The 23,754-nt window shown below is 31.8% G+C and overlaps 1 protein-coding gene across 1 annotated transcript in view; it reads left to right on the forward strand.

Annotated features, from left to right (window-relative positions):
* Positions 1-21,382, forward strand: part of nau (myogenic-determination protein nautilus) — a gene marked incomplete in the record, with an annotated part of 86,842 nt that extends 65,460 nt beyond the window's left edge. Inside the window, 2 exon segments of the mRNA XM_075314410.1 lie at positions 13,369-13,459; positions 20,659-21,382. Of these exon segments, the coding sequence (XP_075170525.1) occupies positions 13,369-13,459; positions 20,659-21,161 (594 nt within the window).
* Between the last annotated feature and the right edge of the window lie 2,372 nt (positions 21,383-23,754).

The raw sequence follows: 23,754 nt of genomic DNA on the forward strand, positions 1-23,754 counted from the left end.
ACCACGTACCAAATTTCAATCGGATCGGATGACTTTTGCTCCTCTAAGAGGCTCCGGAGGTCAAATCTGGGGATCGGTTTATATGGGGGCTATATATAATTATGGGCCGATGTGGACCAATTTTTGCATAGTCATTAGAGAACATGGTGTTGGTACCATGTACCAAATTTCAGCCGGATCGGATGAAATTTTCTTCTCTTAGAGGCTCCGCAAGATAAATCGGGGGATCGGTTTATATGGGGGCTATATAAAATTATGTACCGATGTGGACTAATTTTTGCATGGGTGTTGGAGACCATATACTAACGCCATGTACCAAATTTCGGCCGGATCGGATGAAATTTGGTTCTCTTAGAGGCTCCGCAAGCCAAATCGGGGGATCGGTTTATATGGGGGCTATATAAAATTATGGACCGATATGGACCAAATTCTGCATGGAAGTTAGAGACCATATACTAGGTTAGGTTAGGTTATGTGGCAGCCCGATGTATCAGGCTCACTTAGACTATTCAGTCCATTGTGATACCACAGTGGTGAACTTCTCTCTTATCACTGAGTGCTGCCCGATTCCATGTTAAGCTCAATGACAAGGGACCTCCTTTTTATAGCCGAGTTCGAACGGCGTTCCACATTCCAGTGAAACCACTTAGAGAAGCTTTGAAACCCTCAGAAATGTCACCAGCATTACTGAGGTGGGATAATCCACCGCTGAAAAACTTTTTGGTGTTCGGTCGTAGCAGGAATCGAACCCACGACCTTGTGTATGCAAGGCGGGCATGCTAACCATTGCACCACGGTGGCTCCCAAGACCATATACTAACACCATGTACCAAATTTCAGCCGGATCGGATGAAATTTGCTTCTCTCAGAGCAATCGCAAGACAAATTTGGGGGTCCGTATATATGGGGGCTATACGTAAAAGTGGACCGATATGGCCCATTTGCAATACCATCCGACCTACATCAATAACAACTACTTGTGCCAAGTTTCAAGTCGATAGCTTGTTTGGTTTGGAAGTTAGCGTGATTTCAACAGACGGACGGACGGACGGACATGCTCAGATCGACTCAGAATTTCACCACGACCCAGAATATATATACTTTATGGGGTCTTAGAGCAATATTTCGATGTGTTACAAACGGAATGACAAAGTTAATATACCCCCATCCTATGGTGGAGGGTATAAAAAAAATTCGACAGAAAGAATGTAGGTGCCTTTTTCGAAAAAATTGAATTTTGGCATTTTTTTGAAATTCTAAATTGTCGAGTTTACTACTTTTAATCTGAAGCACATAGGTACACAATCTTTTCTTCCTGAATTCGTAGAATTTTGTAGGGATTGCGGCCCAAAAACGGGCCATTCAGGTTCAAAATACTGACCCCACTTTGTTAAAATTTTGCGCCTATAAAATATATTCGCACACTTTCGCGACCGAAATCGGTTCATAATTGCGGATTTGACAGCTAAAACAAAATTTGATACCCCCGAGGTGACCAACTTTCAACGCCTACAGGTCAGCCCGTAGACCCACTACACGGATGAAAAAGACTGTTTTTCATATGTTTGGCTATAAACATTATATGTTTGGAACACAAATTTTTAAACACAATATTTTTGAGTGCAAGCATATAATGTTCATAAACTAGCATAACATGTTTGGGACATATATGTTAATATGTTAGAACATATTATGTTTGGAACATAAAATGTTTGTAAATATAATATGCTTGGATGCAAACATATATTAATTTAGAAATAGCCTATAAACATATATGTGTTTAGTAGCTTGGAGCACTATTTAACAGGGAGCGATATTGAATTAAGTTGGTGGTTGTTGCTTGTTATTACAAAATTAACATTTTATTTTTCTTTGGGCAATTGATCAGCTACTTCTTTGATCCTTACAAACTGTGTGGTCCGCTGTTCGAATCCCCGTCCAGCAAAAAGTAAAATTAAAATAAAAAAAAAATCATAAAATTGAATAATTTCTTCTACAATGTTTGTATTACAGAAAAAGGTGCTAAGAACTAAAAAATCTCGTGGAAGTGAGAAAGATGTGAGGGAATGAATATACAATTAGGCAGAAACTAAATTTTGAGCATTCAGGTCGAAAACCTATGTTGTTAGCACCTATATTACCTGTTTATTTTCATAATTCATTATGATTGTAAATATATAAATAAATAAATAAAATTTTGAGCACAATATTGTTTGGGAGAATTTTTTTTAAGCATATAATATTTTTGGGTGCAAAATGCTTCCAAACATATTATATGTTCACATAATAACATATTGTTTTTTGGAAGACAACATTATTGAATTTGGATTCAAAAATACAAAATGTTTGGAGCTTAGACTACCCAAACATATATTGTTTAGACCAATATGCTTTCAAACATATTATATATTGGAAGAGATCAAACATATAAATGTTTGGGCAATACCCAAAAATGTATATGCTTGAAGCAAAATATGTTTGGGAGTATATGTTACAGAAGCGATTTTTTGTGAGGGTGTAGGGACTCACAAACTTGCAAAATTAGCGGAAAAACACCTCAGCTTTCAAACAAATAAAATATATGTTGATATCTTTATCCGTTCAAAAGTTGCAGAATTATTTCCAAAAAAAAAAACGATTTTCCAAATCCTCTGTGCGCTAGCCACTACTTCTTGCCATCTTTTGGGCAACATACGATTACCGCTATGAAATGTCAAATGTTGGCTTTCTCATAAGATCGAAAATGTTGATCATCCAGGTCATGCGTCATCGATCGGATCAAGTGATAATCATAAGGAGCAATGTCTGTGCTGTACGCTTGGGGAAGGACTTCCCATTTTACAGGTTTGGCAACATAAGATTTTTTCCATGGATATGTTGCTTTGCCGTCGATGTTGAGGAATACCCGGGTTAATCATATGATTTGGGTTTGTCATAGAGGATTTACTTTTCATCACCAGTAACGATGCGATGGGAGCCACCGTGGTGCAATGGTTAGCATGCCCGCCTTGCATACACAAGGTCGTGGGTTCGATTCCTGCTACGACCGAACACCAAAAAGTTTTTGAGCGGTGGATTATCCCACCTCAGTAATGCTGGTGATATTTCTGAGGGTTTCAGAGCTTCTCTAAGTGGATTCACTGGAATGTGGAACGCCATTCGGACTCGGCTATAAAAAGGAGGTCCCTTGTCATTGAGCTTAACATGGAATCGGGCAGCACTCAGTGATAAGAGAGAAGTTCACCACTGTGGTATCACAATGGACTGAATAGTCTAAGTTAGCCTGATACATCGGGCTGCCACATAACCTAACCTAACCTAACCTAACGATGCGATGCAAAGAACCTTTCCTTTGTTGCCTTTGGAGCAACAGTTCGTAAGTAAAAATTTGGATAAATTTTTTCTTGTTTCGGGCGAAAAACGTCCTATTACAAACCTTCTATATGAACCTGGAACTACTTGCAGACAAAAAACCAATCAATCCATAGTGGTTGATATATAAACATCCAGTTTTACTTATCGAATTACCCTCGTATATAAGCAAAATTCTGGTTTTCTCTATCACAAACAGAAAAAAACAGCTACATGAGTAGCATTAGAGACGAAATGACAATAACAATTTTCATTGCATCGCAGAGTCTGTCAGTCATGTCAAGTTCCTCCAAATCTAAAGGAAAAGAACAATTGTAACAATTTGTACAATTGTGATGTAGTGGCATCTTGTTTGAGGTTCAATGAATTTTAATTGGCTTCACATTTGGCCCACAAATTCCACCCGAAACAAAAAGAAAATACTTGGGCTTGTTGTTCTTCACCATATAACGGTGTGGCGTGGGGTGGTGAAATGCATTACACTAAAACCAATGCACACAATGGTGGGGTAATAATTGCCCAACAAACATTTTCTATTGAAAATCTATTTAAAGTAATTTCGTGATGGAAGAAAAAACTTTCATAGACACACTGAAAAAAAATATCACCAAAATATTTCCAATTAAAAATTTAACTTTTTAATCAAAATCGAAATATTAAGCCAATTGGGTTAATGTTTGACAATTTTTAATTAAAAACAAGTATATACGGCCGTAAGTTCGGCCAGGCCGAATCTTATGTACCCTCCACCATGGATTGCGTAGAAACTTCTACGAAAGACTGTCATCCACAAATTTCAACTCACTCGGATGAAATTTGCTTCTCCAAGAGGCTCCAAAACCAAATCTCGGGATCGGTTTATATGGGGGCTATAAATGATTATGGACTGATAGGAACCAATTCCTGCATGGTTGTTGGATACCATATACTAACATCACGTACCAAATTTCAACCGAATGGGAAGAATTTTGCTCTTCCAAGGTGCTCCGGAGGTCGAATCTGGGGATCGGTTTATATGGGGCCTATATATAATTATGGACCGATATCGACCTATTTTTGTATGGGTGTTTGAGGCCATATATTAACATCACGTACCAAATTTCAACTGAATCGGATGAATTTTGGTCATCCAAGAGGCTCCGGAATTCAAATCTGGTGATCGGTTTATATGGGGGCTATATATAATTATGGACCGATATGGATCAATTTTTGCATGGCCATTAGAGACCATATACTAACATCATGTACCAAATTTCAGCCGGATCGGATGAAATTTGTTTCTCTTAGAGGCTGTGCAAGCCAAATTGGGGGATCGTTTTATATGGGGGCTATATATAATTATGGACCGATATGGACCAATTTTTGCATGGTCATTAGATACCATATACTAACATCATGTACCAAATTTCAGCCGGATCGGATGAAATTTGCTTCTCTTAGAGGCTCCGCAAGCCAAATCGGGGGATCGGTTTATATGGGTGCTATATATAATTATGGACCGATGTGAACCAATTTTTTCATGGTTGTTAGAGACCATATACTAATACCATGTACCAAATTTCAGCCGGATCGGATGAAATTTATTTCTCTTAGAGGTTATGCAAGCCAAAGCGGGGGATCGGTTTATATGGGGCCTATATATAATTATGGACCGATGTGGACCAATTTTTGCATGGTTGTTACAGACAATCTACTAACACCATGTACCAAATTTCAGCCGGATCGGATGAAATTTGCTTCTCTAGAGGCCTCGCAAGCCAAATTTGGGGGTCCGTTTATATGGGGGCTATACGTAAAAGTGGACCGATATATGGTCCATTTGCAATACCATCCGACCTACATCAATAACAACTACTTGAGCCAAGTTTCAAGTCGATAGCTTGTTTCGTTCGGAAGTTAGCGTGATTTCAACAGACGGACAGACGGACGGACGGACATGCTCAGATCGACTCAGAATTTCACCATGACCCAGAATATATATACTTTATGGGGTCTTAGAGCAATATATCGATGTGTTACAAACGGAATGACAAAGTTAATATACCCCCCATCCTATGGTGGAGGGTATAAAGGGTGATACAGTCAAACTTTGGTCAAGGGAAAACTCGTGTAAATCGGTGAAATCGTTTATTTAAAAAATCAAATTAAATTTCTTTTTCAAGTTCAATTAGTATAAAATTCAGGAAAAATATTCAGTTAGGCTTTCGCTTTTCCAAATCCGAATTGCCGGGCCTCACGTTTGACACCTGTCATCAGATTTTGTACAGCCACCTTGTCCACCTTCTTCGCCGCAGAAAGCCAGTTTGCCTTGAACTGCTGCTCGTCCTTAGCAGTTTTTTGGTCTTCTTTAGGTTCCGCTTGACAATAGCCCAGTATTTCTCAATTGGGCGGAGCTCTGGCGTGTTGGGAGGGTTCTTGTCCTTGGGAGCCACCTGCACGTTGTTGGCGGCGTACCACTCCATGGCCTTTTTACCGATGGCTACATGCCAAATCCGGCCAAAACAGTACGGAACAACCGTGTTTCTTCAGGAAAGGCAGCAGACGTTTATTCAAACACTCTTTCACGTAAATTTCTTGGTTGACAGTCCCGGAAGCTATGAAAATGCTGCTTTTCAAGCCACAGGTACAGATGGCTTGCCAAACCAGATATTTCTTTGCGAACTTTGACAGTTTTATGTGCTTGAAAATATCTGCTACCTTTCCCCTTCCTTTTGCCGTATACAGCTCCTGTCCCGGAAGCTGCTTGTAGTCGGCTTTGACGTAGGTTTCGTCGTCAGCATCGTCGTGTACAGCCTCCGGGATCGCGCTTTGGCCGTCGTATTTTGTTTATCATCGCGATTTGGAGTCACTACCTTCTTGTAAGTCGATAGTCCGGCTCGTTTTTTGGCTCGATGCACGGTTGTAGATGATACACCCAGCTTATTTGCGGCATCTCGGAGAGAGAGGTTAGGGTTTCGCTTGAAACTACCGGCAACTCTCTTTGTCGTCTCAGCGGCTTCCGGTTTTCAATTTTCCCCCGATCCAGACTTCCTGGCTGTCGACAAACGTTCCCCAAACACTTTAATTACATTTGTAACGGTTGATTTGGCAACTTTTAGCGATTTTGCCAGCTTTGCATGCGAGTAGCTCGGATTTTCGCGATGCGCGAGCAAAATTTCGATACGCTGCTCTTCTTGCTTGGACGGCATTTTGACAACTGAAGAGTGAATTCCAAAATCAAAATAGGAGCAACATTCTACACACACACACTTTCAAAATGAGGGGTGTTCAGGTTTTTTAAATGCAAAATTGAAAGAAATACGTCAAGTTTATATTGACCAAATTTTGACCGTATCACCCATTAAGCAAATGAGTGAAAATTTTCGCTGGTTTTACTTAACATTTAATTGTACCAATTAACAAATTAAAAAAAAATCAGTCGATGTCGATTGCAAAACTCAATTGTTTAACTGATTTAATTAAAAACTTAATTGGAAATTGGGTTGAAGTTTATCGAAATTATTAATTGCATCAATTAAAAAACTGATTGAGTTTTCCAATCGACATCAATTAAATTTTTGATAGAATCAATTTAATTGATTAATTAATTGATTTTTAAATTTATTGATCCTAGATTTGAAGCCGGATAGGTCTCTATAATTTTTCCTTAAGGGAAGGTCAAAATCTTTGGTTCCAAATAAATACTTTTTTGAGGGTGTATTACGATATTGATTACTGGTAATGCAGAAGGAATCGTGTGCGGTTGTATGGAATTGACTATTGGTGATATGTTATCTGTGCTCTTTTTGCTAGGTGTCAAATCAGAAAACTCTTCATTGTCCATATTACAGTTCATTAGTAATGTGTATTGAAGTTAATCGACTACTCCCATGATTACTTAGCTACCACAATAAACTCTCAAAAATAAACAACTATCCCCGTAGTACTTTATACAAATCGGAAAATGCGACACCGGCTCTTTTTTGCGCCCAAGCGGGTAATAAGTGAAACACAACAGCACATACATGTAAGCAAATATGTAATCAGTTTGTCATAGTATTTACGGTGATTCTATGGCTCACATAAAAGAAACTCATTAAATGGTTGGGGTTATATGCTGCAGCACACTACACAACATCGTCACGATCGTTCCTGCTAGCAAGAGAGCGCGATGTGTTGATCTAATTTGGCCAACAATTAAAAAACATAAATTTTGGCTTAATCTCATCATTAGACTAAATATTTTGTTTATTTCTATATAATTTAGTTAAATGTGCATCTTCACACAAAAACCTTTAGATACAATGAGACAGTGCTATATGAACATTAGAGTGGGTCCAAGAATGACAATGAATTTATTTAAATGAAACATAAGTGCCTGAGGCGCCATTCATACTATTAGTTTATCGGTACGATAATGTCCGTGTGCAAATTTCCGAGACATATTCCAAATCCGTAGGGATAAATTGATAATATGCGACGATATCAAGTCTTTATTATTCGACCATGGGCTGATATGCCGACCGACAACGCCATCACATACTAGACGAAAGTGACTCTGCGTTGTTTTGGTCCATTCCCCGTGACACTCTCTTGAGATGATTTTTAATTCCACCTTAAATTACTTACTTTTCGAAATGACACGGGCGCAAGAATTCAACTAATTAACATCCGAAGATTTTGGGTGTCTATTGTGCGGTAAAAAAAAGCGAGAAATCTCCTTTTAAAGCCATTTTTGGTTGACGCACGCTGAGTCCTATAACATTGTACGGAGTCTGATGCTGAATTGTTTATCTGCCCATGACTGTGTTCAGGACATTTTTCCAATAATATTCGGCATGATCAATGAATACAAGCGGAAGTGACCATCGGAGGTATTTGAGTTCTGGTGGTCAATCTAAGGTGTAAATGTTCAGCTGATCTCTATGGCACTAAATCGTGCTTGCCACTCGAGGCAAAAATAATCTACCAATACATGGAGAAAAATTTACCAAAAAACTACCAAAAATCTCATTGTGCAGCTTTTGGTTCAATTTTTGTGTTTATTATGAAAACAAAATGATTCTTCGAAAGAAATGATTTATTATTTTATTTTAAAAGTTTATTTATGATTTTATGATCACTTCTAATAGCGAAAATTTAAAACCATACATTGACTAAACTACAAGTGTAGCTTAACCAACAACCATCTTGCAGTCTATAGGGCTTTGCCCAAATAAATTTGACAAACATTATTTTCCTCTGTTGGTTAAGCTACACTTGTAGTTTAGTCGATGTATGGTTTTCAGCTGAAATAAAAAAACAACAACAATACTTAAAGAACAAAAGCAACAATAACAAAACAAAACGAATGGAAAATTTTATTTCTATAGAAAATTTTGTCAAACTTTTATTTCTATAGAAAATTTTTTTGAAAATTTTACTTCTATAGAAAATGTTGTCAAAATTTTATTTCCATAGAAAATTTTGTCAAAATTTAATTTCTATAGAAAATTTTGTCAAAATTTTATTTCAAAAAAAATTTTGTCAAAATTTTATTTCAAAAAAATTTTTGTCAAAATTTTATTTCTATAGAAAATTTTGTCAAAATTTTATTTCTATGGAAAATTTTATTTCTATAGAAAATTTTGTCAAATTTTTATTTGTATAGAAAATTGTGTCAAATTTTTATTTCTATAGAAAATTTTGTCAAAATTTTATTTCTATAAAAAATGTTGTCAAAATTTTATTTCTATAGAAAATTTTGTCAAAATTTTATTTCTATAGAAAATTTTGTCAAAATTTTATTTCTATAGAAAATTTTGTCAAAATGTTATTTCTATAGAAAATTTTGTCAAAATTTTATTTCTATAGAAAATTATGTCAAAATCTGATTTCTATAGAAAATAATGTCAAAATTTTATTTATATAGAAAATGTTGTCAAAATTTTATTTCTATAGACAATTTTGTCAAAATTTTATTTCTATAGAAAATTTTGTCAAAATTTTATTTCTATAAAAAATGTTGTCAAAATTTTATTTCTATAGAAAATTTTGTCCAAATTTTATTTCTATAGAAAATTTTGTCAAAATGTTATTTCTATAGAAAATGTTGTCAAAATTTTATTTCTATAGAAAAATTTGTCAAATTTTTATTTCTATAGACAATTTTGTCAAAATTTTATTTCTATAAAAAAATTTGTCAAAATTTTATTTCTATAGAAAATTTTGTCAAAATTTTAATTCTATAGAAAATTTTGTCAAGATTTTATTTCTATAGAAAATTTTGTCGAACTTTTATTTCTATAGAAAATTTTGTCAAAATTTTATTTCTATAGAAAATTTTGTAAAAATTTTAATTCTATAGAAAATTTTGTCAAGATTTTATTTCTATAGAAAATTTTGTCGAACTTTTATTTCTATAGAAAATGTTGTCAAACTTTTATTTCTATAAAAAATTTTGTAAAAATTTTATTTCTATAGAAAATTTTGTCAAAATTTTATTTCTATAGAAAATTTTGTCAAATTTATATTTCTATAAAAAATTTTGTCAAAATTTTATTTCTATAGAAAATTTTGTCAAAATTTGCTGCAAGTAGAGGATGCTGATGAGGAATGTGGTAATTCCGAAACAGCTGTACATCCAACCATCTTGCAGTCTATAGGGCTTTGCCCAAATAAATTTGACAAGCATACTTTTCCTCCGTTGGTTAAGCTACACTTGTAGTTTAGTCAATGCATGGCTTTAAGCTGAGATCAAAAAAAAAAAAAAAACAACAATAACGATTGAAGAGAAGCCACCAAAAACAAACAAAACGAATGAAGATAGAGGAAGCACGCTCAAAAACAAACCCAGCCAAATACATTCAAATCGATGATTTGAGTTTGGCAAAGGAAAAGAGATATGCCGGCAAATTTGTTTAGGCAGTAGCCGACTATCAAACCCTTTTTCGGGAGGTTCAAGTGTAGTTCACTTTGGGTTGAGTGAATTACCCCAATTTATTCTGATAATTGGTTGATAGTTTTGCTGCAAGTAGAGGATGCCGATGAGGAATGTGGTAATTCCGAAACAGCTGTACATCCAACCATCTTGCAGTCTATAGGGCTTTGCCCAAATAAATTTGACAAGCATACTTTTCCTCTGTTGGTTAAGCTACACTTGTAGTTTAGTCAATGCATGGCTTTAAGCTGAGATCAAAAAAAAAAAAAACAACAATAAAAATTTTATTTCTCTAGAAAATTTTGTCAAAATTTTATTTCTATAGAAAATTTTGTCAAAATTTTATTTCTGTAGAAAATTTTTTCAACATATTATTCCTAAAGAAAATTTTGTCAAAATTTTATTTCTATAGAAAATTTTGTGAAATTTTTTTTCTATATAAAATTTTGTTAACATTTTATTTCAATAGAAAATTTTGTCAAAATTTGATTTCTATAGAAAATTTTGTAAAATTTTTGTTTCTATAGAAAATTTTGTCAAAATTTTATTTCTATAGAAAATTTTGTCAAAATTTTATTTCTATAGAAAATTTTGGTAATATTTTATTTCTATAGAAAATTTTGCCAAAATTTTATTTCTATAGAAAATTTTGTCAAAATTGTGTTTCTATAGAAAATTTAGTCAACATTTTTTTACTATAGAAAATATTGTCAAAATTTTATTTCTATAGAAAATTTTGTCAAAATTGTATTTCTATAGAAAATTTTGTCAACTTTTTATTTCTATAGAAAATTTTTGTCAAATTTTTATTTCTATAGAAAATTTTGTCAATATTTTTTGCTATAGAAAATATTGTCAAAATTTTATTTCTATAGAAAATTTTGTCAACATTTTATTTCTATAGAAAATTTTGTCAAAATTTTATTTCTATAGAAAATTTTGTCAAAATTTTATTTCGATAGACAATTTTGTCAACATTTTATTTCAAAGGAAAATTTTGTCAAAATTTTGTTTCTATAGAAATTTTGTCAAATTTTTATTTCTATAGAAAATTTTGTCAATATTTTTTTACTATAGAAAATATTGTCAAAATGTTATTTCTATAGAAAATTTTGTCAAAATTTTATTCCTAAAGAAATTTTTCTCAAGTTTTATTCCTAGAGAAAATTTTGTCAAAATGAGACAATTTTGTCAAAATTTATGTTGTTCCTATAAAAAATTTTGTCAAAATTTTATTTCTATTGAAAATTTTTCAAAATATTATTCCTAAAGAACATTTTGTTAAAATATAGAAAATTTTGTCAAAATTGTATTTCTCTAGAAAATTTTGTCAAATTATATTTCTATAGAAAATTTTATTTCTATTGAAAATTATGTCAAAATTTTATTTCTAAAAAAAACATTTTATTTCTATAGAACATTTTGTCAAAATTTTATTTCTATAGCAAAATGTTGTCAAAATTTTATTTCTATAGAAAATTATGCCAAAAATTTATTTGTATAAAAAATTTGTCAAAATTTTATTTCTATAGCAAATTTTGTCAAAATTTTATTCCTTCAGAAATATTTCTCAATGTTTTATTCCCAGAGAAAATTTTGTCAAAATGAAACAATTTTATCAAAATTTTGTTTCTGGAGACAATTTTGACAAAATTTTATGTTGTTCCTATAAAAACTTTTGTCAAAATTTTATTTCCATAGAAATTTTTTTCAAAATATTATTCCTAAAGAACATTTTGTTAAAATGTTATTCCTAGAGAACAATTTTATCAAAATTTGGTTCAAATAGGAAATTTTGCAAAATTTTGTTCCTGTTAGAAATTTTGTCAAAATTTTATATTTTGCCAAAATTGTATTTCTTACTACCTGTTAGGTTTGGTATAGCGGTATCAGGCTCACTTAGACTATTCAATCCATTGTGATACCACATTGGTGAACTTCTCTCTTATCACTGAGTGCTGCCCGATTCCATGTTAAGCTCAATGACAAGGGACCTCCTTTTTATAGCCGTGTCCGAACGGCGTTCCACATTGCAGTGAAACCACTTAGAGAAGCTTTGTAACCCTCAGAAACTTCACCAGCATTACTCAGGTAGGATAATCCACCGCTGAAAAACTTTTGGTGTTCGGTCGAAGCAGGAATCGAACCCACGACATTGTGTATGCAAGGCGGGCATGCTAACCATTGCACCACGGTGGCTCCCTCCGGTTAAAATGCAGCATAAATCGATCTTGTGCGCTTCTTGGTCCCAATATAAACTATGGACGGTAAACTCATTCTATGCAATTGTTTTATTTTCACTTTATCCATGGAAAAAACATAGACTATATTTTTTCAATTAAAATTTTAATTTAAATAAAGAAATAAATTATAAAATTTAATTACAAAAATTACTTGAGCAAATTAAATTAATTAATTGGATCAAATAGTTATTTTTTAACTGAGGTGATTGAAACCAAACATTTTTTTTCTATTCTAAAGTCGTTCTTCTTATTTTTATTTGCAAATTAATTTTTCAAATTCTAAAATTACCTTGATTACCACCGTGTCCTTCGACGATCCATTCATAATTCTACAACAACCGGGAGTGTAAATATTATCAAAAAATCGTATTTCATTATATTGCAATCAGGATAATTGCCTGAAGAAGATTGGTTTATTTTTATTTCCCCTCTGGATGCGATAATGTCGTCGACAATTCTCGTAAATAAGATTTAAAATTGAAATACAGCCGTTGGATGCATCTGATGTATCTCAGACTGTCATTTTCTTTTACATTATTTGAATGAGGGGGTCTTGATCATATTGTCTGGCTGCTTCTTGCAAGCAAAAACGAACAACATCAACAACAACAAAATAAAATTTAGTTCTTAATTGCTTTATTTATATCTGCTATAAAGTAAAACCAAAAACAAACACAAAACAATTCTACTTAAATGAATTTATTTCAATGGCCATTACTAATTTGTTTATTTTATTTTTTTTTTATTCTGTTTCTTTCATCTGCTCCCTGGTGCACTCTCTCATACACTCTGAAATGATGCTGCTGTATATGGATCTATATATCTCGCTCTCTCTCCCTCGTTCTCACTCTACAGAACTCGTATACAGGTGCGTATATGTATCACAGTTTGAATGTCTACTATAACTGTGACGACAACGATGTCAAAGCATCCGGCAGATTTAAAGGTATTTTCGATTTATTGTTCCATTTTGAAATTTATATCGAATTTGTAAAATTTTTCTTTGATTTTAATGGATTTTTAAATTGATTGTGTTAAATTTTATTGACACATTTTGTGATGTGATGTGAGGAAATCGTAGAATATATAATGGAACAATTCTCCCAAGAGACTAGAGACTAGGTATACGTATTGGTATATGACAAAGACGAATGAAGATTAAATTTAAATTAATATTGTTTTTTAATTGAAAAATCTATAGTAAATTATTTTATATTTAGGGCGAAGAATATCACAATATAAGTGAAAGTATTTGAGCTATTATAAATGAATAGTATACCTCCATCACATTGGAGGAATCTCTAAAGCGATATGTCTAAAGCTTCGCACTTGTGAAAAGTATTTTAAAATTTACCTTGTACGGAACTTTAAGACGTCCAAACAGAAAAAAACCCGTATTTTCTGTTTCAATCGCGAAAATAATTCATCCACTTAATTATATTGATTGAAATTATTTCAACTAGCCTTCCTGGCACTCGAAACTCGAGTGCATTGTAAGCCTTTAACGGTGGTATAAAGGTCCTAGATGACATGGAACTCTAGCGAACTCTATATCACCATATCACACAAATTACACACTTAGCTTCTTTAGTTTTTAAAACAGTCTTCTCTGAATTCAGTAATTGTTATTGTTCTTCTATAGTGTGTGCATGTTATGTTAGTGTTTGTTTGATGTTACTCATTTAAGGTGGATGTTAAGTTCGAGTTCAGCCGCTAAAATCGAAAATAAATCTGTAAGAACAGAAAGAAATTATATCTTTGGCAAATTTTATTATTACTTGGTGGGGAATGGTCCAAAGCATAAATAAAAAAGTTTTTCTCTTTAGAATTAATTATTAAAGAAAATCAACCGTGGAAACTTGGCTATTTTAGCGCGATAATGCGAACTTAATACCCACCTTTATATAAAAATTAAAAAAGACAATTCGCTATTTGGTAATGTGAAAAAATAAAGGTTATTAAATAAAGGAGACTCTCAAAGATACTAATATGATAGGAGCTTTTTTTGGGGTGACCATGTAACATTTTAACCTGCAACCATGTTGGCTCAGTGAACATGGTTCTAAGAAAAATGTAATTGTCCTCATATAAAATATTATTATATTGATAAAAAGAATTTTATTTGAATGAAAAGACAATGGTCACGATTTAAAATGTTATGGTATTCATTAAAAATGTTTTTTTTTACACACTCTATTTTATTTCAATTTCAACAATAAGTAATTATTCCATATTTACATCGTGTCCACCAAATGTACAACCGCAGACATCATGTAACTGCAAATAAAAATAAATTATACCATATTGCAAAATGCAGAACAAAAAACAGGTACATTTTTTCAATTACACTTTCCTTTTTTGTGTTCACATAAAACCACGTGCCACTTCTGAATAAATAAATTAACACAAAACACAGTAAATACGTATTCTCCGTCCATTCCAAGAAACAATCAACACACGACTGACGCGCAAAATGAAAATCGTGTGTACCTGGTCAATGTTTTTATAAAATTATTTTCGCTGCAAACAAGTTAAAAAATCAAATGGTCACGAAAAAATGTAAATGGTTTTTATGGCCATCTAATGGTTCTAGACATGTCTATACTTAACCTATAAAAATACTTTTTTCCCTGTAAAAAAGTAAAAAAATTGAATGGTCAGATACATGATTTTCCCGACCATTTAATGGTCTCAAATTCTATCATTTAAATGATGGAACATGTTTGCGGTATTTGAGAACCATTTAAATGCTTATTGCCACCATACATTTTTCTCCGCTCGAAAACTATTTTTACAAAGACAAAATACATGGTTTTCGCGGCAATTACATGCTCTAGATAAGCATTAAGTGGATGCGGCAACCATGTCCAAACATGTTTTTTCTGTGCGTGCAAGGAAAAAACTTTATTTCGGAGAAATACGTCTTCTATTCTAAGCAAAATTAGTATTCGTATTTTAAGCATGTGAAATATTTGGCCTCCCGACAATATTCTTTGCGGTGCACCATCTACTATTTAATATGTGATAGAAACCAAATTTATGAAAATGGACCAAAATGGACCAAATTCTGTTTGGTCCGACCATCGGACCAAATTTAAAAATTAGAAATCTTTTGTACCAATTTTGGTCCGATCGGACCAAAACGACAACGCTGATTGGAATTGAAAGTCTATACACAGAGTAGAAGTAACTACTCTCCGAAATAGGTTTTGTTATATTTGTAATGTGTGTGTGTATGTTTATGTTTGCAACAACCTCCATCGAAATCAGTCCGTGGTATACCTACGAATATTCTTACTCAGATCTAGTGTTACCTAATTTCGCGTTTTTCCCCCTTTATTGTAAAAATACATTTTCGAACAGCGTTTTTAAGAAATGTTCGTTCTCAAAAAAAGTAGTTAACATGCAATAATACAAATCAAGTCATTAGTTTTCAATGTGAGAAAAAGTTAAAATAAATGTATATGCGCACATTATTCAACCAAAATTGAAACTATCCATAATTTTAATTAAATTTTCGAGAACTAATATCAGAAATAAGAGAATGCTAGGATATAGTACAATAGTAAAGCAAATATGAATGTCCTTACACTGAAAAAATAACATGCCCGGCTCCAAAGATTTTGTCTTTATTTTAACAGTTTGGGTACTAATTCCGAGCCAAAGAAGCGGAGAATACAAGTAAGGATACTTACAGACGCAGTTCTCTTTTAAATTTGGGGGTTATGTACTTGCTTCTAGGAAGAAAATGTTAATTTATCATTTTTTTAGATTTTTTCACTGAAAAAACAGTGAACCCACCAGGAAGAAAACTTTCGGTTAATTTTAGAAAATTTGGAATATTTGTAGAAAATTTTAACTAAACACTATTACAAACGTTGGCATCACGCCGATGTCATAAAAATAAGTAAATATTTTTCGACACATACAAGAAAATTTATTAGACATAACTAAGTTTTTTCACTTGTTAAAGAAAATTTTGTAGCTTGAAGAAAATACTTGGAGTTCAAAATTGCAAGAATGTCTTTAGTGACATACGAAGTTCACGATGGACGCATTTTTGGTAAAATTTACAAATTTAAAGAAATTCTGAACTATTTTGTGGAAGACACGAATTTAGTTAATCTTTATGCTTCATTTGAGTATATTTTTTTTCGTCGGTTTTAGTTAATTTAACTAACGTACACAAAAAATTATTAGAGTAAAGGAAACTTTCTCCAAACATAATATTACTATGAACTAAAATAAAGTTAAAGTGGCTTTAGTGAAATAGAGAGTTCACTTTTTTTTGAGTGTTTCGTCAGTTGTTATCAAAATCCTTTAAAAACGAGTTAACGACAATTTTATTTTCCATATTAAGACTCGACTTCCAGTAGAAATTATGCTATGTTTCAAGTAAAAAGCGTCTTTAAAATAAAGTGTTGAAAAACATGTCCTGTATTTGAACGATTTTTTGCTTTGTAGGCAAGATGCAAAAAGCAAATAAATTTAAAGACAATTTTATTAATTTTAAAGAATGTTTCTTAATTATTAAAGTCACGTTGACCTTACCTCAAAAAGTTTATCTTTCATGTTATGATACACATTTTTAAGTAAAATCACTTAATCATAAGGACATTACAACTTCATTCAGAAGTTTATTGACATTTGGACAAGGAAAAAAACTTTATTTTAGAGAAATGCGTCTTCCATGCTAAGCAAAATTTGCATTCTTATTCTAAGGACATGAAATCTTTGACTTCACGACAATATTTTTTTCAGTGTAGAAAACTAAAAAGTAAATATAAATAAGATCGTTTAATTGCATTTATTTGACGTTCATTACAAACATCTTTGTAGTAATACGGGATGAAATTGATCGAAAGTAGTGTTGTTACTTTTACAACACATACTAAAGGTTAAAGTGGCAGCCCGATTAAGATTCAGGCTCACTTAGACTATTCAGTCCATTGTGATACAACACATACTAGAGATATATTTTGACATTTGCCGTTTTTGAAAACAATTACTAAAAAACCACGTTGTGTTCTCCCCAATGTAAGTACGTATAAAAATACGTATCGTACATTTTAAACCTTTACTCACACTACGCTAAGTACTAGCTATATTTGAAATTACCTACACAGTGTAATTTCAAAGTTACACATTTCATTCAAGTTATATTTTATTCGGAGCGGAGCGGTTTTATATTTGGAAACCGCTCCGCTCCCGCTCCGGCAAAAAAGGGCTTGCTCCGCTCCGCTCCGGATCCCTGGGTGAATCTACCAACAAACCCATACCGCTCTTGGTTTAAGAAAACTAGGAGTGAAAAAATGTTATTTTTATAGAAAAACTTGTCAAAACTTTATTTCTATAGAAAATTTTGTCAAAATTTTATTTCGTTGTTGTTGTTTTTGATTTCAGCTTAAAACCATGCATTGACTAAACTACAAGTGTAGCTTAACAAAACAGAGGAAAAGAATGTTTGCAAATTTATTTGGACAAAGCCCTATAGACTGCAAGATATTTGGATGGACGCACGTTTCGGAATTACCACATTCCTCATCAGCATCCTCTACTTGCAGCAAAACTAGCAACCAATTATCAGAATAAATTCAGGCAGTTCACTAAACCCAAAAGTGAACCACTCTTGAACCTTCCGAAAAAAGGTTTTACATGATAGCCGGCTTATGCCGAAATAAATTCGTACAAACATATCTCTTTTCCTTTGCCACCGTCAAATCATCGATGTGAGTGCAGTTGGCTGGGTTTATTTTGAGCGTGCTTCCTCTTTTTCTCCTTCGTTTTGTTTTGTTATTGTTGGTTTTTTTCCTTTAATCATTGTTGTTGTTTTTGATTTCAGCTTAAAACTGTTTGTACGAATTTATTTCGGCATAAGCCGGCTATCATGTAAAACCTTTTTTCGGAAGGTTCCAGTGTGGTTCATTTTTTGGTTTAGTGAACTGCCTGAAATTTATTAGAGGGTGCTGATGAGGAATGTGGTAATTCCGAAACGTGCGTCCATCCAACCATCTTGCAGTCTATAGGGCTTTGCCCAAATAAATTTGACAAACTTTATTTTCCTCTGTTGGTTAAGATACACTTGTAGTTTAGTCAATGCATGGTTTTAAGCTGAAATCAAAAAAAACAACAACAAAATTTTATTTCTATAGAAAATTTTGTAAAAATTTTATTTCTATAGAAAATTTTCTCAGAATTTTATTTCTGTAGAAAATTTTGTCAATATTTTATTTCTATAGAAAATTTTGTCAAAACTTTATTTCTATAGAAAAATTTGTCAAAATTTTATTTTTGGGAGCTACCGTGGTGCAATGGTTAGCATGCCCGCCTTGCATTGACAAGGTCGTGGGTTCGATTCCTGCTACGATCGAACACCAAAAAGTTTTTCAGCGGTGGATTATCCCACCTCAGTAATGCTGGTGACATTTCTGAGGGTTTCAAAGCTTCTCTAAGTGGTTTCACTGGAGTGTGTAACGCCGTTCGGACTCGGCTATAAAAAGGTTAGGTTAGGTTAGGTTAAAGTGGCAGCCCGATTAAATTTCAGGCTCACTTTGACTATTCAGTCCATTGTGATACCACATTTAACTAAAAGTACCTATTACATATGGGCACTTCTAGTCTTAACCACTGAACCTTCTCTAATATTTACTTTTGTGGAACCAACCAGATTGCTCCAAAAACATTAACAAACTGCTTAAGTTAACGTTTTCCAGGTCAGCCAGTAATCTAAAGCTATATGCTCCTAAAATTCGCTTACGCCTTACACAAAAAGCAGGATACTCACACAAGAGTTGTTTAATTGATTCCTTTTCCTCCACATCATGACAGCTTATACAATAGTCATTATACTTCGCACCTATAGTTTTTGCAAATTCGCCTATCAGGCAGCGACCCGTTATAGCAGATATCAGGAGTGCTATCTGACGCCTTGAGAACACTAGCATATCTAGTGTGCGGTTTAAGTTTAAATGGGGCCATATTTGCTTGGTGTCGTTGCAACCCTTGCAATTTTCCCATCGAATATTGGCCATCATAACAGCCTTCTCACGCAGTAAGAGCTTGCAGGTGGCCAGAGGCATATCAACAGATTCTAGTTCCCCTGGAATATGTAAGGCAGTTCCTAGCCTTGCTAACAAATCTGCTTCGCAGTTCCCCGGTATGTTCTTATGGCCAGGCACCCATATTAGGTGAATATTGTACTGCTCAGCCATCTCGTTGAGAGATTTGGCCGTTTTCGAGTTAAGGAACACAGAGTCCAAGGATTTTATTGCAGGTTGACTGTCTGAGTATATGAGCTATAAAAAGGAGGTCCCTTGTCATTAAGCTTAACATGGAATCGGGCAGCACTCAGTGATAAGAGAGAAGTTCACCACTGTGGTATCACAATGGACTGAATAGTCTAAGTGAGCCTGATACATCGGGTTGCCACCTAACCTAACATTTTATTTCTATAGATTTTTTGTTCTTTTTGTCAATTTGAGTATATACCACTGAGTGTATCACAACCAGAGAATTTAGCCGCCGAGTCGCGCCGCCGATTTTAGTCGCTCTTGACCATTTTTAGCCAGTCGACGCCGCTGTCGAATATGTCATATTAATTAAAAATTTTAAGTCAGAAAAACGTATTAATAATTGTTGTATATACGCTAAAACTTTAATTTTCCCCCCAAACAATCAATAAGTATCAAGTTGCTATAATAATTTTGCAAGAATTTAAATCAGAAAATTTGAATGAAATGTAAATTTGATTGTTAGATTGGTTGTACAACTAATCTCATTACCATTTGGTTAACTACAAATTGATTTAATTATGGATAAGTGGCCGCCGCCGAATAAACAGATTTATATTGGCTTAGTCGTCAAGCTGCCACCGCCGTAGACAAAAATGTACTATCAGCCTCCGCCGACAAAAATTGGTCGGCTTCATTCTCTGATCACAATTGTGGCATCACATTTTATTGTAAAATAAATCGTATACATTTCCGCAATCAAATGCAAAATCAATATATTCGAGAACATTTCAAAATAGAATATTAATCAAAATCCTTGAAATCGTATTTCTTATCTCTATTCGACATCATCAATATGGACTATATGATTTAATTTTAAATATTTATTTTTTCCACACATTTAATTTTCTTTCAGATTCTTACGATTCATCATCCTCACCCAATGGTTCGAGTTTAGATTGTCTCAATTTGATTGTTCAGAATATCAACAAGTGCAGTAACACGTCCAGTTCCTCATCTACATCGAGCATAGGTGCCCTAAAAAATGTCGCAACAATATCGCCGACAAATTTGCAAACAACAGTGCCAACACACCTTAGCAGCAATCACAGACATACAACTTCCACCAGCTCGAGCAGCAGCAACCTAATCATTACCACAACCAACAACAACAACAACATCAATAGTAATCTCCTTCATGTCATGGGAGGAAATGCAACTTTAAAAAATATTGCAAATGTTCGCCTAGGAGGACATCATGGATCGCCAACTTTATCGGCATCAGCAACTACGACACGTAAAGCATCATCAGCCCTTGCAACATCCCTACAAGCACAGTCACCAACATCAGCATCATCAGTCACTTCTCCAACGCATTCATCATTGAATGCAACATTTAAGCAAAAATGTACCACATGAATCGGGTGAAGAAAAAATGGGGGACAACTGAATGCCACTACGATCACTGAATGCAGAAATCTGATGATATTCCCTGTTGTATAGAATCGAAAGAGGTGTAGTGAGTCCAGAGCCTGCAATACGTGTGTGGCAAATTGCAAGTAGTAAAATTTCCTTGTAAGATTTATGTCATAAAGCCAAAGATTAAGTGAAACAAACCAGCCAAAGATCATAAAATCAAATACCAAATGTATTTTTATTCAAGAAAACAAACCAAAAATATGTAAGATAAATTAGTTAAGATATGCAAATGTAATGCAAAAGAATATGTGGATGTATTTTGTTTAAAGCAGGCAAAATTATGGATAGACACATTGACGCCGTACATTAAGTTAAATAAAATTAATTTTTATTTTAAACTAAATTTGAATAAAATACAATAAAAATTAAATTTAAAAAAATCATTCAGATTTTATCTGCCATTCAAATTAATGTGAAAGTAATTTTCTGAGAATTTGCCAAACAAAAAATGTTCGATATTGCTCTTGGCAAAAAAATTCGAAAAATAATAATAAATAACTTATAAATATATTTTATTTAAATTTATTTATAAAGAAGATAGAAAAATATTTTTTCTATGATGCTCCCAAAGATTACGTGTTGGAAAAAATGTATGCGAAAAACATAACTTTTGTACACTAAAATTTCTATTTCACTAGAAAATTTTGTTAAAATTTTGTTTCTATGGAAAATTTTGTCAAAATTTTATTTCTATAGAAAATTTTGTCAAAATTTTATTTTTATAGAAATTTTTGTCAAAATTTTATTTCTATAGAAAACTTTGTCAAAATTTTATTTGTATAGAAAATTTTGTCAAAATTTTATTTGTATAGACAATTTGTCAAAATTTTATTTCTATAGAAAATTTTATCAAAATTTTATTTCTGTAGAAAATTTTGTCAACATTTTATTTTTATAGAAACTAGTCAAAATTTGATTTCTAAAAAAAATTGTCAATTTGTTTTACTCATATAGAAAATTTTGTCAAAATTTTATTTCTATAGAAAATTTTGTCAACATTTTATTTCTATAGAAATTTTTGTCAAAATTGTATTTCTATAGAAAACTTTGTCAAAATTTTATTTCTATAGAAAATTTTTTCAAAATTTTATTTCTACAGGAAATTTTCTATAGAAAATTTTCTCAATATTTTATTTCTATAGAATATTTTATTTCTATAGAAAATTTTCTGAAAATTTTATTTCTATAGAAAATTTTGTCAAAATTTTATTTCTATAGAAAATTTTGTCAAAATTTTATTTCGATAGAAAATTTTGTCAATATTTTATTTCTATAGAAAATTTTTTCAAAATTTTATTTCTATAGAAAAATTTTTCAAAATTTTATTTCTATAGAAAATTTTGTCAGAATTTTATTTCTACAGGAAATTTTCTATAGAAAATTTTCTCAATATTTTATTTCTATAGAATATTTTATTTCTATAGAAAATTTTCTGAAAATGTTATTTCTATAGAACATTTTGTCAAAATTTTATTGCTATACATTTTGTCAAAATGCTATTTCTATAGAAAATTTTGTCAAAATTTTATTTCTATAGCAAATTTTTGTCAAAATTTTATTTCTATAGAAAACTTTGTCAAAATTTTATTTGTATAGAAAATTTTGTTAAAATTTTATTTCATTAGACAATTTTGTCAAAATTTTATTTCTATAGAAAATGTTGTCAAAATTTTATTTCTATAGAAAATTTGTCAAAATTTTATTTCTACAGAAATGTTTGTCAAAATTTTATTTCTATAGAAAACTTTTTCAAAATTTTATTTGTATAGAAAATTTTGTCAAAAATTTTTTTTTATAAAAGATTTTGTCAAAATTTTATTTCTATTGAAAATTTTGCCAAAATTTTATTTTTATAGAAAATTTTGTCAAAATTTTATTTCTATAGAAAATTTTGTCAAAATTTTATTTCTATAGAAAATTTTGTCAAAATTTTATTTCTATAGAAAATTTTGTCAAAATTTTATTTCTATAGAAAATTTTGTCAAAATTTTATTTCTATAGAGAATTTTGTTAGAATTTTATTTCTATAGAAAATTTTGTCAAAATTTTATTTCTATAGAAAATTAATAGAAATTTTATTTCTATAGAAAATTTATAGAAATTTTGACAAAATTGTATTTCTATAGAAAATTGTCTACAAATTTTATTTCTATAGAAAATTTTGTCAAAATTTTATTTTTATAGAAACTAGTCAAAATTTGATTTCTAAAAAATTGACAATTTGTTTTATTTCTATAGAAAATTTGGTCAAAATTTTATTTCCATAGAAAATTTGGTCAAAATTTTATTTTTATACAAACTTTAGTCAAAATTTTATTTTTATAGAAACTCTAGTCAAAATTATATTTCTATCGAAATTTTTGTAAAAATTGTATTTCTATACAAAATTTTGTCAAAATTTTATGTCTAAAAAAATTATATCAAAATTTTATTTATATAGATAATTTGAAATTTTATTTCTATAGAAAATTTTGTCAACATTTTATTTTTATAGAAAAATATAGGAAATTTTCTCAAAATTTTATTTCTATAG

The sequence above is a fragment of the Haematobia irritans genome, chromosome 1, assembly GCF_050003625.1.
Source record: "Haematobia irritans isolate KBUSLIRL chromosome 1, ASM5000362v1, whole genome shotgun sequence".
Classification (NCBI taxonomy): domain Eukaryota; kingdom Metazoa; phylum Arthropoda; class Insecta; order Diptera; family Muscidae; genus Haematobia; species Haematobia irritans.